Source organism: Gadus morhua, chromosome 3, assembly GCF_902167405.1.
Source record: "Gadus morhua chromosome 3, gadMor3.0, whole genome shotgun sequence".
In the NCBI taxonomy this organism is placed as follows: Eukaryota; Metazoa; Chordata; class Actinopteri; order Gadiformes; family Gadidae; genus Gadus; species Gadus morhua.
In genome coordinates, this window is record NC_044050.1 from 28,971,399 (window position 1) to 28,984,505 (window position 13,107).

The following is a 13,107-nucleotide window of genomic DNA, read 5'->3' on the forward strand; positions in this document are numbered from 1 at the left end:
TCATATGGTGCAGGCCTATGCCTTTTATTTGGTTATGTTAAATAAATACATACGGTAAATACTTTTTGCTTCTCTGCTGCCATCTACTGGTGAGGACAAGGCACTGCAGACGACAGCATAATAAGCCCTAACAAGTTAAAAGTTATACACTCTGAAGTGGTTCTGCAAATAATACCAAATGCACATATTTAACTGTTTCATGAAATGATATTCGAATTCAGTTCATAAGGTGCAGGCCTTGACCTTTTATTTCTTTAGGTTAAATATTATTACCTAATTAATTAATTAATTAATTAACAAATTTGGTCATATCAACTTGTCCAGACTCCAAACATGCAACGTTTATTTTGTTGTACTTTCTGAGGCATCGATAATCTATTAAGGTGTTAAAGGTTGCGTTAATAAGCTTTATGGACCTAATCTCGGTTGTTTCCTCACTCCCTCACGTGACGCAGCGCGTCGCAGCCCCAGAAAGAGGAACTCAAACCTGCTGGTCTCCGATCAACTCCCGGTCCAGCCGTTCTTTGCATGGTTCCTCCTCGTTCCTTAAGATGTTTTCACTCGGGGACACCATGGACTACCTTCTGGGGAGCCCGTTCTCCACTCCGGTCGGTCAGAGAATCGGTAAGTCTGCATGTAGAGTTGGGAGGTTCGTTCTTGGGTCGCATCCCCTTCTTTAATTTCTAGGGTTTAACGTGCAGGGTTCGGATCTTGCAAACGTCTGTTACAGCCCGTATGCTTAAGTATGTTCATTCTCATGTTAAGAATGTAATGTAATTGATGTTGGCAGAGGGCTAAACACAATCTGAGACTATTATCTGCACCAATAGGACTGCGTTTCCTCGTTCGGCTCTTTTCGCTGCGCATCGGGTCGATAACGCTAATCAAACATTTCCCAATGTTTACATCGGCTGCTTCTTTGCCTTGTTTTGGAGGCCTAACCTCCAACCCCTCTGACAAATGAAAAGGGCCATTTAAGCTTCTCAAGAGAACTATAGTGTACGTTTTAAGCTACTTCTTGATTCTTATAGCTGGACGGGTGTGTTGTGTTCTAGAATGAGGATTATTGAGTGAGGTGTGACCGTGTGACAGTATGAACCTACATGTTGATGCGTGGAGCGTCTGAACGACGCGTTTCTCCCCCAGACCCCCGCTCGCCTCTCCCGTCTGATCCGCTGATTGTTTCTCACGCTGCGATCATGGATGCTCAGAGCAGCTGACTGTCACATGAGTGAGGGGAGAGGGAGGAGGGAGGCAGGGAGGTAGACTAAGAGTTAGGGGAGGCAGGGAATTAGAGTTGGAGTTATGGGAGACCGGGGGGACGAGAGAGAGAGAGGAGGGAGGCAGGGAGGTAGTTAGGGGAGGCAGGGAATCAGAGTTGGAGTTAACGGAGAGGGAGGCGACGAGCGAGAGAGAGAGAGATAGGGAGAGTGGCAGGCAGGGAGTGAGGTAGAGGTAGAGTTAGGAGGGAGAGAGAGAGGGAGTTAGAGTTGGATTTATGGGAGGCAGGGGAGAGAGGGGAGCGGGGGAGAGAGGGAGTTAGGATTAGGGGAGGCAGGGGGGAGAGAGGGAGTTAGAATTAGGGGCAGTAGGGGGGAGAGAGGGAGTTAGGGGAGGCAGGGGAGAGAGGGAGGCAAGGAGTGGTTGTTCCGTGGTACTAATGTAAAGTCTCTGTGTTGTTCCCCGGTGGTCGTTCCGTGGTACTAATGTAAAGTCTCTGTGTTGTTCCCCGGTGGTTGTTCCGTGGTACTAATGTAAAGTCTCTGTGTTGTTCCCCGGTGGTCGTTCCGTGGTACTAATGTAAAGTCTCTGTGTTGTTCCCCGGTGGTTGTTCCGTGGTACTAATGTAAAGTCTCTGTGTTGTTCCCCTGGTGGTCGTTCCGTGGTACTAATGTAAAGTCTCTGTGTTGTTCCCCGGTGGTTGTTCCGTGGTACTAATGTAAAGTCTCTGTGTTGTTCCCCGGTGGTTGTTCCGTGGTACTAATGTAAAGTCTCCGTGTTGTTCCCCTGGTGGTCGTTCCGTGGTACTAATGTAAAGTCTCTGTGCTGTTCCCTCGTTGACAGAGAGGGCCACCAGCGCTGTGCTGAGAGCTGAGGACTGGGGCCTCAACATGGAGATCTGTGACATCATCAACGAGACTGACGACGGGTGCGTGATCACCTTACGCCTCGTTGTGATAGGATCGGCTTAGTTACACCTCGTTGTGATTGGACGGGCTTCGTTACACCTCTCTTCGATAGGACGGGGTTAGTTACACCTCTGTGTGATAGGACAGGCTTAGTTACACCTCTCTGTGTGATAGGACGGGCTTAGTTACACCTCTCTGTGATGGGACGGGCTTAGTTACACCTCTCTGTGATGGGACGGGCTTAGTTACACTTCTCTGTGATAGGACGGGCTTAGTTAAACCTCTCTGTGGTAGGACGGGCTTAGTTAAACCTCTCTGTGGTAGGACAGGCTTAGTTAAACCTCTCTGTGATAGGATGGGCTTAGTTACACCTCTCTGTGATAGGATGGGCTTAGTTACACCTCTCTGTGATAGGATGGGCTGGGCTTAGTTACACCTCTCTGTGATAGGACGGGCTTAGTTAAACCTCTCTGTGATAGGATGGGCTTGGTTAGTTAGTTTCACTTAGTTTGTAATCGTTCCTGTCAGGGCCGACATTTTGTATAATAACAATAATGGAGATCTAAACTCACATTTACATTTTCAATTAGGGGCGTTTAGCAGACGCTTTTATCCATAGTGTAACAATAAGTACATTTGTCAGCAGAAAGAGAAACAACAATATATCTCTGTCGGTGCAGTAAGGATGTTCTTTGACCCAATTGCTAAGCACTAACAATCACTAGGTTAACCCATTCCCCGTATACAATAAAGACAGCTAGGATAAGGATACTTCATTCATGATAGTTCATGATACTTTCTGAAGGATGACAATCACAACTTTTCTGTGAAATAGTAAAGAGTTTAAAAGGAGTTACAGGAAACAGTTATTATCTATCACACACTGTTCTAAAAGAGATTCTGCTTTGAAGAGATAGTTAATGATATCATCCGGTTCTGATGACCCTCATGGCAGTCATTAGGCCTCTGACGTTCTGCCCTCCCAGGCCCAGAGACGCAGTGAAAGCCATCAAGAAGAGGGTGGTGGCCAACAACAACTTCCAGGAGGTCATGCTCACTCTGACGGTAAACAAGCCTTCATGAAGACCAGGTCATGGTTAGAGATGTACCGATACTGTTTTTTCCTTTCCGATTCCTGAACTTGAGTATCGGTGGATACCGAGTGTATATACCGATACAGCATCTAGCATTGTAACTACTAATAGCTGTTTTTCTTATCGAAGGGTTCTCTTACGATGACAGCGATGTAAAGTCGGTTCACTTACTTTTGACGAAAGATCTTTTGTCAAAAGTTCTCTGCCTGTTTAGTAAAGGAGTTACGTGATGCTATCGGATCGGTGCATAGACTTGCGAACTCGCCGATAACGATACTGCATTTTAGTCAGTATCGGCGGTATATCTGATACTGGTAGCGGTATCGGAACAGCTCTAGTCAGGGTGCATCAACAAGTGAAAACATCGACACACAGCCCACGTGAACCAAGACCCTCCTGGAACAGATCCATCTCAAATGATCCTCTCAACAGCTGAAGAACCTGTGAGGCACTTTGGATCAAACTTTCTACCAAACAACTCAATTGAAATTCGAACGTAAATACTTGAAGCCTCTCTCAAGAGGTGTATGCGTATTTTGCACAATGGCAGTTTTTCTTTTTGGTCACATAAATTAACCATTTATTAACCATAAATGACCTCTTAGTTAATGCCATAATAAGCATTAACTAACAGGTAACTTATGTTTCGCTCCGAGTTTACTGATGGTGTTCAGGTTCACTAAGGTCATGGTGTTCAATCGGGTTAACTAAAGGAATTAATGTATGCATTATTTAAAATGGTTAGGGTTAACCCTAATCCTGATCCTAACCCACTAACCCCCAACCTTACCCACACCCCTATTGTAATGCTATACGCAACCGTTTATGGTTGCATGTAGGTTTTTATTGAACCCCAAAGGCTGGTGTATGTTTAACCAATGAGGAAGTCCTATGATGGACGTCAACTCTCTCTAGAGGAAGTGTCACTAAGGAGGGTTCTGGGATATCTGATGATTAGTAATCTGTTATGGGAAGTTCAGGCCTGGACTTAGTTTGATCTTCTCCTTTAGTTTGGGATATAGTGGTGTATGTTGGACGCATTGGGCTCAGGAGGTAGAGTGGGTCGGCTGGTAACCTGAAGGTTGCTGGTTCGATCCCCGGCTCCTCCCAGCTCCCACCCAAGCGTCGAGGTGTCCCCGACCAAGGCACCTCACCCTGACTGCTCCTGACCAGCTGGCTGTCGCCCTGCGTGGTTGACACCGCCGTCGGTGGGTGAATGTGTGCATGATGAATGGGTGAATGTTAGAAAAGCGCGGTATAAATAGGCGAGTTTCAGATCGTCTGCAGTTGCCCGCATGCATGCATGAGTCTTGAGAACATCCGCCGGAACTAGTCAGAAACACGTCAAGTTCCCCGAACGACAAGTCGGACTCGGGTGCACTTCTCGTTGTTTGAACCATGGTTTGAACAAGCATAGTTTGGGAGAGGGCACGCCTCTTAAAAAGGAGATATGTCATTCCCCACGTAGGAAATTCCACGTGGAAATTCCAACCGACCAACCAGTGCAAAGTTTTGACATTTCTTATGACAAATCTACTTATTGTAAGTCGCATTGGATAAAAGCGTCTGCATTTTTACATTTAGGGCATTTAGCCCTAAATGTAAATGTAAATTTCGGAGGTTTTGATCCCAGAATGCATTATGTTATGCGAGGCAACGCAACGCATGCTTGATCTGAAACCCACCTATTGCAGTCCGTTTACCACTTGGGTTCTATCGTGTCCCTGTTCCCCTCAGGTTCTGGAAGCCTGCGTGAAGAACTGTGGGCGGCGGTTCCACGCTCTGATCGCCGCCCAGGACTTCATCGAGGGGGTGTTGGTCCGGGCCATCCTGCCCAAGTACAACCCCCCCACCGCGCTCACGGACCGGGTCCTCAGCCTCATACAGGTGGGGGTCCACCGACCTGTGGGGTGTTGACCGCCGACCTGGGGGCGTTGACCGACGACCTGTGGGGCGTTGACCGCCGACCTGGGGGCGTTGACCGACGACCTGTGGGGCGTTGACCGCCGACCTGGGGGCGTTGACCGACGACCTGTGGGGCGCTGACCGCCATGACGGCTAGAGAGAGACTAGCTTCCACAAGCTGCATTTTCACTCTGACTCGACTTTTTTCTATAATTCAGGATTTCGTCCTTGCTGATTTAAGGGAGTTTGTTCTTGGCCTTGTGGGGGCTTTGGTCAGGGGGGTCTCATACATATTTGGCGTGTTAACCCCTTTGAGACTGTAATGGTGATTAAGGGCAATTTTCACATTTAATTAAATTTAATTCAGTCAACCAATTGTCGGGGCCGCCAACTCGTATAATAACGTGTGTGTGTGTGTGTGTGTGTGTGTGTGTGTGTGTGTGTGTGTGTGTGTGTGTGTGTGTGTGTGTGTGTGTGTGTGTGTGTGTGTGTGTGTGTGTGTGTGTGTGTGTGTGTGTGTGTGTGTGTGTGTGTGTCAGTCGTGGGCCGATGCCTTCCGCAGCTCCCCCTCCCTGTCGGGGGTGGTCTTGGTGTACGAGGACCTGAGGAGGCGCGGCCTGGAGTTCCCCATGACGGACCTGGACGCCCTGTCGCCGATACACACCCCCAGCAGGGTGAGACAGGCACCTGTCTCACTGCCAACATATCGTCAGCCTCGTAGCATAATTGATATCATTAGCCGCATAGCATAAGCCTCGTAGCATAACTGATATCGTTAGCCTAATAGCACAACTGATATCGTCAGCCTAATAGCATAATTGATATCGTCAGCCTAATAGCATAATTGATATCGTTAGCCTCATAGCATAATTGATATCGTTAGCCTCATAGCTTCATTTATATTGTTAGCCTGATAGCATAAGCCTCGTAGCATAACTGATATCGTTAGCCTAATAACATAAATGATATCGTCAGCCTCATAGCATGATTGATATTGTTAGCCTCATAGCATAATTGATATTGTTGGCCTTATAGCATAATTTATATTGTTAGCCTTATAGCATACTTGGTATCATAAGACTAAAAGCATAATTGATATTCAATAATCACTATCTGCTTAAGTCACCTATCTGACTCTTTCTGACGCTAAATACAAGATGAACCTTAGCATACGGCTCAGGAGATTATGCTACGAGGCTAACGACATCCATTTATAATAACTACAAAAGGAATCTGAAGCAGCTAATGAGTTCGTCCTCACTTGAACCTCACCGATGCAACGTCCTCGTCTCCACAGAGCATTCCGGAAAACGTTTCCCCGGAAACGCCCCTAGTGGTCGAACCGCCGCGGCGATCTGAGCAGCAGGCCTACGTCCCCTCCCTGAACGCCCCGCCCCCGCCCGAGACGTCTGAGCGGCCCGTCAACCTCTCTGCTGAACAGGTACTGCCACCGAGCCCCCCCTCCACAGGGCTTAATGCTGGTCTAGAGCCCCCCCTCCACATGCCTTAATGCTGGTCTAGAGCCCCCCCTCCACATGGCTTAATGCTGGTCTAGAGCCCTCCCACCACATGGCTTAATGCTGGTCTAGAGCCCTCCCTCCACATGGCTTAATGCTGGTCTAGAGCCCCCCCTCCACATGGCTTAATGCTGGTCTAGAGCCCTCCCCCCTCCACAGGGCTTAATGCTGGTCTAGAGCCCTCCCTCCACATGGCTTAATGCTGGTCTAGAGCCCCCCCCTCCACATGGCTTAATGCTGGTCTAGAGCCCTCCCACCACATGGCTTAATGCTGGTCTAGAGCCCCCCCTCCACATGGCTTAATGCTGGTCTAGAGCCCTCCCACCACATGGCTTAATGCTGGTCTAGAGCCCTCCCACCACATGGCTTAATGCTGGTCTAGAGCCCTCCCCCCTCCACAGGGCTTAATGCTGGTCTAGAGCCCTCCCTCCACATGGCTTAATGCTGGTCTAGAGCCCCCCCCTCCACATGGCTTAATGCTGGTCTAGAGCCCTCCCTCCACATGGCTTAATGCTGGTCTAGAGCCCTCCCTCCACATGGCTTAATGCTGGTCTAGAGCCCCCCCCCCTCCACAGGGCTTAATACTGGTCTAGAGCCCTCCCTCCACATGGCTTAATGCTGGTCTAGAGCCCCCCCTCCACATGGCTTAATGCTGGTCCAGAGCCCTCCCTCCACAGGGCTTAATGCTGGTCTAGAGCCCTCCCTCCACAGGGCTTAATGCTGGTCTAGAGCCCCCCCTCCACATGGCTTAATGCTGGTCCAGAGCCCCCCCACTCCACAGGGCTTTATGCTGGTCTAGAGCCCTCCCTCCACATGGCTTAATGCTGGTCTAGAGCCCTCCCTCCACATGGCTTAATGCTGGTCTAGAGCCCTCCCTCCACATGGCTTAATGCTGGTCTAGAGCCCCCCCCCTCCACAGGGCTTAATGCTGGTCTAGAGCCCTCCCTCCACATGCCTTAATGCTGGTCTAGAGCCCTTAGTGCTGGCTGTTCTAGAGCCCTTAGTGCTGGCTGTTCTAGAGCCCTTGCTGGCTGTTCTAGAGCCCTTAGTGCTGGCTGTTCTTAGTGCTGGCTGTTCTAGAGCCCTTAGTGCTGGCTGTTCTAGAGCCCTTGCTGGCTGTTCTAGAGCCCTTAGTACTGGCTGGTCTAGAGCCCTTGCTGGCTGTTCTAGAGCCCTTAGTGCTGGCTGTTCTTAGTGCTGGCTGTTCTAGAGCCCTTAGTGCTGGCTGTTCTAGAGCCCTTAGTGCTGGCTGTTCTAGAGCCCTTAGTCCTCTAATAATAACCATGGCTTAGTGCTGGGCGTTCTACTGACAGCGGGTCTACAATATGATCTTGAATCCAAAGGCATTGGGGTGAGTACAGCAGTGGTGGTGGCCTTGGCTGTTCTTCATGTCTGGTTCATGGATGCGTTAAGCATGAGTTTGTTTGTCGCTGTTTGTTGGATTCCAATTGCCAGATCCACCAGCACGGTCATTTCCCCCGTCTTTGTCTTCTGTAACGAGTCCTATTCAGAGTCTCTAGCAAGGCCCTTGATAGCTCCAGTGTGAGCAGAACTCGTACCATATGCGTACCGCACTGTACTCTACTCCTATCCCCCCCCCCCCCTCCCTGTCTTAATGGACAGAGCCCGCCCTGTGAGTGGACCCACTGCACCCCTCACCCTCCCCTCCCTCCGGCCATCCACAATGCAGCCTCCGTTGAATTATTCAAACCCTGACTCACCTTTCATCAGAGCTCAACACTCAGTCTCCCTGGTTCTCAAAGCTGTGCCTCGCTCTCCTGTTTTTGTGCAGCCTATTTATTTATTCATTCCTGTTTCAGTTGTTTACTTATTGTTGTGTGTGTACTGTAGTACACCAATGTCCCGCACTAGGAATGACTTGTAGGGAAATAGATAAATGTTTAATGAAATACTTGAGTAGTCTTTATATACTTAGATTTATATACTTTCTAATACTTTGAAATTAAATTTAAAAACCTTTTTAAACTCCAAGTTTTAATTTCCAAGTCCTGTCGTTGGTATTCCTGCATGAACACCCTTGCTGTCGCTGTCTGTTAACCTGTTGTTAACCCTTCGTTCTCCAGGAGCAGAAGCTGCGTGGCGAGGTGTCTCTGGTGAAGGGGAACCTCCGGGTCATGTCTGAGATGCTCAACGAGCTGTCGCCCGGCCACACCCAGCCTGACGACGCCGAGCTCATACAGGTCAGTACGGGTTCTCAGGAGCTGTTCCTCATAGGCCCTCAGCAGCTGCCACTCACCCACTCACTAGAGCGGTTCCTAAACCTTCTTGGCCGGTGACCACATCTTTGGGTACAATTCTGCGACCCTGACATAGCAAGAGTGCGTGTGGTGACTGCTGGTCACCCAACGAGCAGCAGGTGTGCAGCCTCACCCAGGCACAGAGTCCAATCAGACTCCGCCAGGTGAGGCTGTTCAAACCAGCCGTCCTCCACACACACTCCCACGGTCCGCCTCTAGTGAATGTGTACACACTGGACCATCCTCTGGTGCAATGTGTATACACAATTGTAGAGAAAACGTGTCCATTTGTATATACAGTATATATAGGACCTTTTTGTAATTATGTATCAGAGTGTCGAGGTGTCCCCGATCACATATATATATATATAGATTATAAATCTGCAAAGTCCTGTGATCCCGATATGGAACACACACACACACACACACACACACACACACACACACACACACACACACACACACACACACACACACACACACACACACACACACACACACACACACACACACACACACACACACACACACACACACACACACAGAGAGAGAGAGATATTCTGGACGTATGTCCCCTTAACTTACAATTCAAATGATCAATCTGAGATGGGGTATGATGAGGGTCATGATGTTGACCCCAGTGTGTCGTCCCCCCCTCTTGCTCTGAGCAGCAGCTGTACACGGTGTGTAAGAGCATGCAGACCAGAGTAGTGGAGCTCATCCCTCGCCTGCTGGACGAGGAGCTGATCGCAGAGCTGCTGGTGATCAACGACGAGCTCAACAACGCCTTCATCCGCTATGAGAGGTGGGCAGATCCACCAGACCGTCTGTCTGTCTGTCTGTCTCTCCCTCCGTCTAAAAGCAGATCCACCAGACCGTACCTCTGTCTGTCTGTCTCTCCGTCTGTATGTCTGTCTGTCTCTCCGTCTGTATGTCTGTCTGTCTCTGTCTCTCCGTCTGCACAAAATCTCTCTTGAATTTACATTTGAATACAGACGTATACATTTTGATTTTGGTGTGCTATTTTGACGTTCTTCGATTGTGTTTCAGGTTTGAGAGACTCCATAAGCAACAAAGCACCGGGCAGGTAAAAACCGTTGACATTCCTCTCGTATGTGCACGCATTGTTGGTGTTACTGTTCAATGCAGAAATCGACACATGCATTACAGTATACCCCTGACCTCGTTTATTAAAATAGAAAACCACGCACACTTCATTCACGATGTATCATTTTACCTTTTTTCTCTTGAAATATCACGTTTCCTTTTCCACAAAATACATCATCTTGTATTTTGAACATGATACATTGCGTTGTCTGCCCTTTCTGTAGCAGAACCCTCCCAGTGTCCTCAGTCCTATCGACCTCAGCCCTGTGGCCCCCGCTCCCGGCCAATCAACCCCCGCTACGGCCACAACCGGCCAATCAGCAGCCAGCAGTCAGGCTAACCACAGTGCCGTCGCTAACCACAGTGGGTGACTTCTGCTTTAACATCTGTTGAGCTGTACGTGCCAACACTCTTTCTTTAAGGGTGAATCATGCCACCAGGTGTGAGTGTGATCAGCCGTTAAGAGGCCGTTTGGTAGACTGATCTATCCAGCGTACATCTACGTGGACACGCCCACCTGTGATGTCACTAAAACACAGGAAGAGGCAGGTTTTCAAACGGCATGTTACGGCTGATCCCCCTCACACCTGGTGGCGTGATATCACACCCTTTAGGAAGAAGGCCTGCATAACAATCCCGCTGTCTCCCTCCTACAGGTGCGGAGGAGTTTGACATGTTTGCGCAGACACGAGGCTGCTCATTGGCTGAGCAGAGGAAGAGGTGGGTGTTGACCATCCCTGGAAGGAGGGACCCCCCACTCTGAAGGAGGGATCCCCCAATCTGAAGGAGGGATCCCCCTCTCTGAAGGAGGGATCCCCCCACTCTGAAGGAGGGATCCCCCACTCTGAAGGAGGGACCCCCCACTCTGCGTTCCTTCTCCCGATTTCTTCTTTGCTGATTAAGGGAGTTCTTTCTTGCCCACTGGGGGGGGCTATGGTCAGTTATTGTGATTAAGGGCTATACAAATAAAATTGAATTGCCCACGGATTGCAGGAATAAACAAATGCTGTCCAACCCAGACCTCCGTATAGTGTCTAACCTGTGTGTCTGTGTGTGTGTATCTGTCTGTGTGTGTGTGTCGGTGTGTGTGTGTCCAGTGTTCGCTACGAGGATCCAGGCGCTGTCGAGGGATTGGCCGGGGCTCTGGACACCCGGTTGCAGGCGACAGGCGTGGTGCGTACCGTAGTTACACTAAATAACACTGTGAAGTAATTAACAGTAGCTCAGGAGGCAGAGTGGGTCGGCTGGTAACCGGGAGGTTGCTGGTTCGATCCCCGGCTCCTCCTAGCCGAGTGTCGAGGTGTCCCTGAGCGAGACGCCTCATCCTGACTGCTCCTGACCAGCTGGCTGCGCCCTGCGTGGTCGATTCCGCCGTCTGTGTGTGAATGTTTTCATGAATGGTTGTAAGTCGCTTTGGATAAAAGCGTCAGCAGAATCCCCTCAATGTATATGTCATTGGTCATATTGGGTTCTGCATTATGTGTAGTCTGAGCGGACCGATTGTAAATCAAGGAGTCTTTCTCCCCTTGCCATCTTTTCCCCTAGATGCCGGCAAAGCAGAATCCCCCGATGAGTGATGTTGACCGGTGGTTATCTGCTGACATGGTGAGCTATGATACATGTGTGTCATCAAACCATCACGTTCTGGTCTTAGACTTGGACTCAAAGAGGCAATTTGTGGTACGGAACACACGCACACAACAGTTCCAGATCATCCATGGCAGCCATCATAAACAACATCACAGTCCGGGCAGATGTTTGAAGTGCAATTACAAAAGAAAGTGCTCCGCAAATCCCCTAGTTCATGTATTTTGCCGGACCATGGTAAATGGACTGCATTTATACGGCACTTTACTAATCAGGCACCACTCAAAGGGCTCTACAATAGGTCTCTAACGCTGTTCATGTTCGTGTTTTGATTCGCAGCAAGATCAGGCTGCTGTTTCTGAAGGGGTTACCAGTAAAGGCAAGTCGAGTTTTATCCGTTGATTGTTGTCAATTCTATTCTGTGTGTGTGTGTGTGTGTGTGTGTGTGTGTGTGTGTGTGTGTGTGTGTGTGTGTGTGTGTGTGTGTGTGTCTCTCTCACCGGTACAGACGTGTTCTAATCAATCTAATCTTCTCAGAGTTTGACAAGTTCCTGGAGGAGAGAGGAAGAGAAAGTGTTGAACCATCGCGCCCATTACAGCCGTCCACATCCAGACTGCCCACGCAACCTGCCCAGCAACAGGAAATGTCACATGACCAGCTGTTTTCACTGTGAGGAGTTTCAGAGGCAGAGTACACGTATTGGTCCGTAGAAACTAGCCAAATCCTAAGAAATATCACTGGGTAACTGACACACACTCACTTACACTTACACTTACACTTACACTTACACTTACACTTTCTCTTTCTTTCTGGAAAGTATGTCCTAAGTGCCTTTGGTATTCTTGTGATTTATTTTGTCTTTACACAGAGATCTTTACCATCCCTAATTTTATAACATATTATACTTAAGTAGAAAAGTGTGTCATTCTCTTTTGAAATAATTGTGCCAAAATGTACTTCCCAGAGAATTGCAACTTAGTATGGACTATGTTTTTGAGATAATGTATTTATGAAAGGTGTAATGATGTGAATATAACATTAATGTGTACATGGTGGACCTATGCCCTTTGATTTCTACACCATATAAATGATTTTGCTTCAGTCTTAAGAAAATAAGATATTTTCAATAATTATGGGATTATGTCGCTATGTATTACTCGGCTGATCATTTGATATTGTAAACATCAACAGCATTTTTTATGAAGTTATTCAACAGGAGACTAAGAACAACAATAAAAAAAACGTGATAACATGTTGCCTGGTGGTGGTGTCGTATGAAGAGGCCTACTGGTATTTCAGATCCATGCAGCAAATTACCAATATGAAACCATTACAGTAATCTGTGATATTCATGGCTGGACTCTACCATTATAAACACTATGCATACCTTGTTTTTAAGCTTTTATTCCTAGCATTATTCTTAGCAGTATAATATTATTTATTTATGCATTCATTTTTTTATCAAACTCGATTTCAAAACGTCTCGTACGTAAACAGCAGTGAGTTACC

At 48.2% G+C, this 13,107-nt stretch overlaps 1 protein-coding gene across 3 annotated transcripts; it reads left to right on the forward strand.

The window, feature by feature from the left end:
- The first annotated feature begins 434 nt into the window (after positions 1-434).
- LOC115539791 (target of Myb protein 1) lies at positions 435-12,852 on the forward strand. 3 transcript variants are annotated; one of them, XM_030350595.1, is made up of 15 exons: positions 435-624; positions 2,065-2,149; positions 3,116-3,194; positions 4,961-5,110; positions 5,668-5,802; positions 6,426-6,569; positions 8,730-8,846; positions 9,575-9,708; positions 9,954-9,990; positions 10,235-10,373; positions 10,667-10,730; positions 11,108-11,183; positions 11,556-11,615; positions 11,937-11,976; positions 12,135-12,852. In XM_030350595.1, the coding sequence occupies exons 1-15, from the start codon at positions 552-554 to the stop codon at positions 12,269-12,271; spliced, it is 1,470 nt and encodes a 489-aa protein (XP_030206455.1). In that variant the 5' UTR covers positions 435-551; the 3' UTR covers positions 12,272-12,852. The 3 variants fall into 3 exon arrangements, with proteins under 3 accessions (XP_030206455.1, XP_030206456.1, XP_030206457.1); XM_030350596.1 differs by having other exon boundaries at positions 10,238-10,373; XM_030350597.1 differs by lacking the exon at positions 2,065-2,149 and having other exon boundaries at positions 447-624.
- Positions 12,853-13,107: the final 255 nt, after the last annotated feature.

Bases quoted from the DNA above. Each gene is read 5' to 3' on its own strand.
- LOC115539791 (XM_030350595.1), top strand. From the start codon at position 552: ATGTTTTCACTCGGGGACACCATGGACTACCTTCTGGGGAGCCCGTTC. The intron at 8,847-9,574 runs GTCAGTACGGGT...TGCTCTGAGCAG, and splicing joins ACGACGCCGAGCTCATACAG to CAGCTGTACACGGTGTGTAA. The intron at 11,184-11,555 runs GTGCGTACCGTA...CTTTTCCCCTAG, and splicing joins GGTTGCAGGCGACAGGCGTG to ATGCCGGCAAAGCAGAATCC.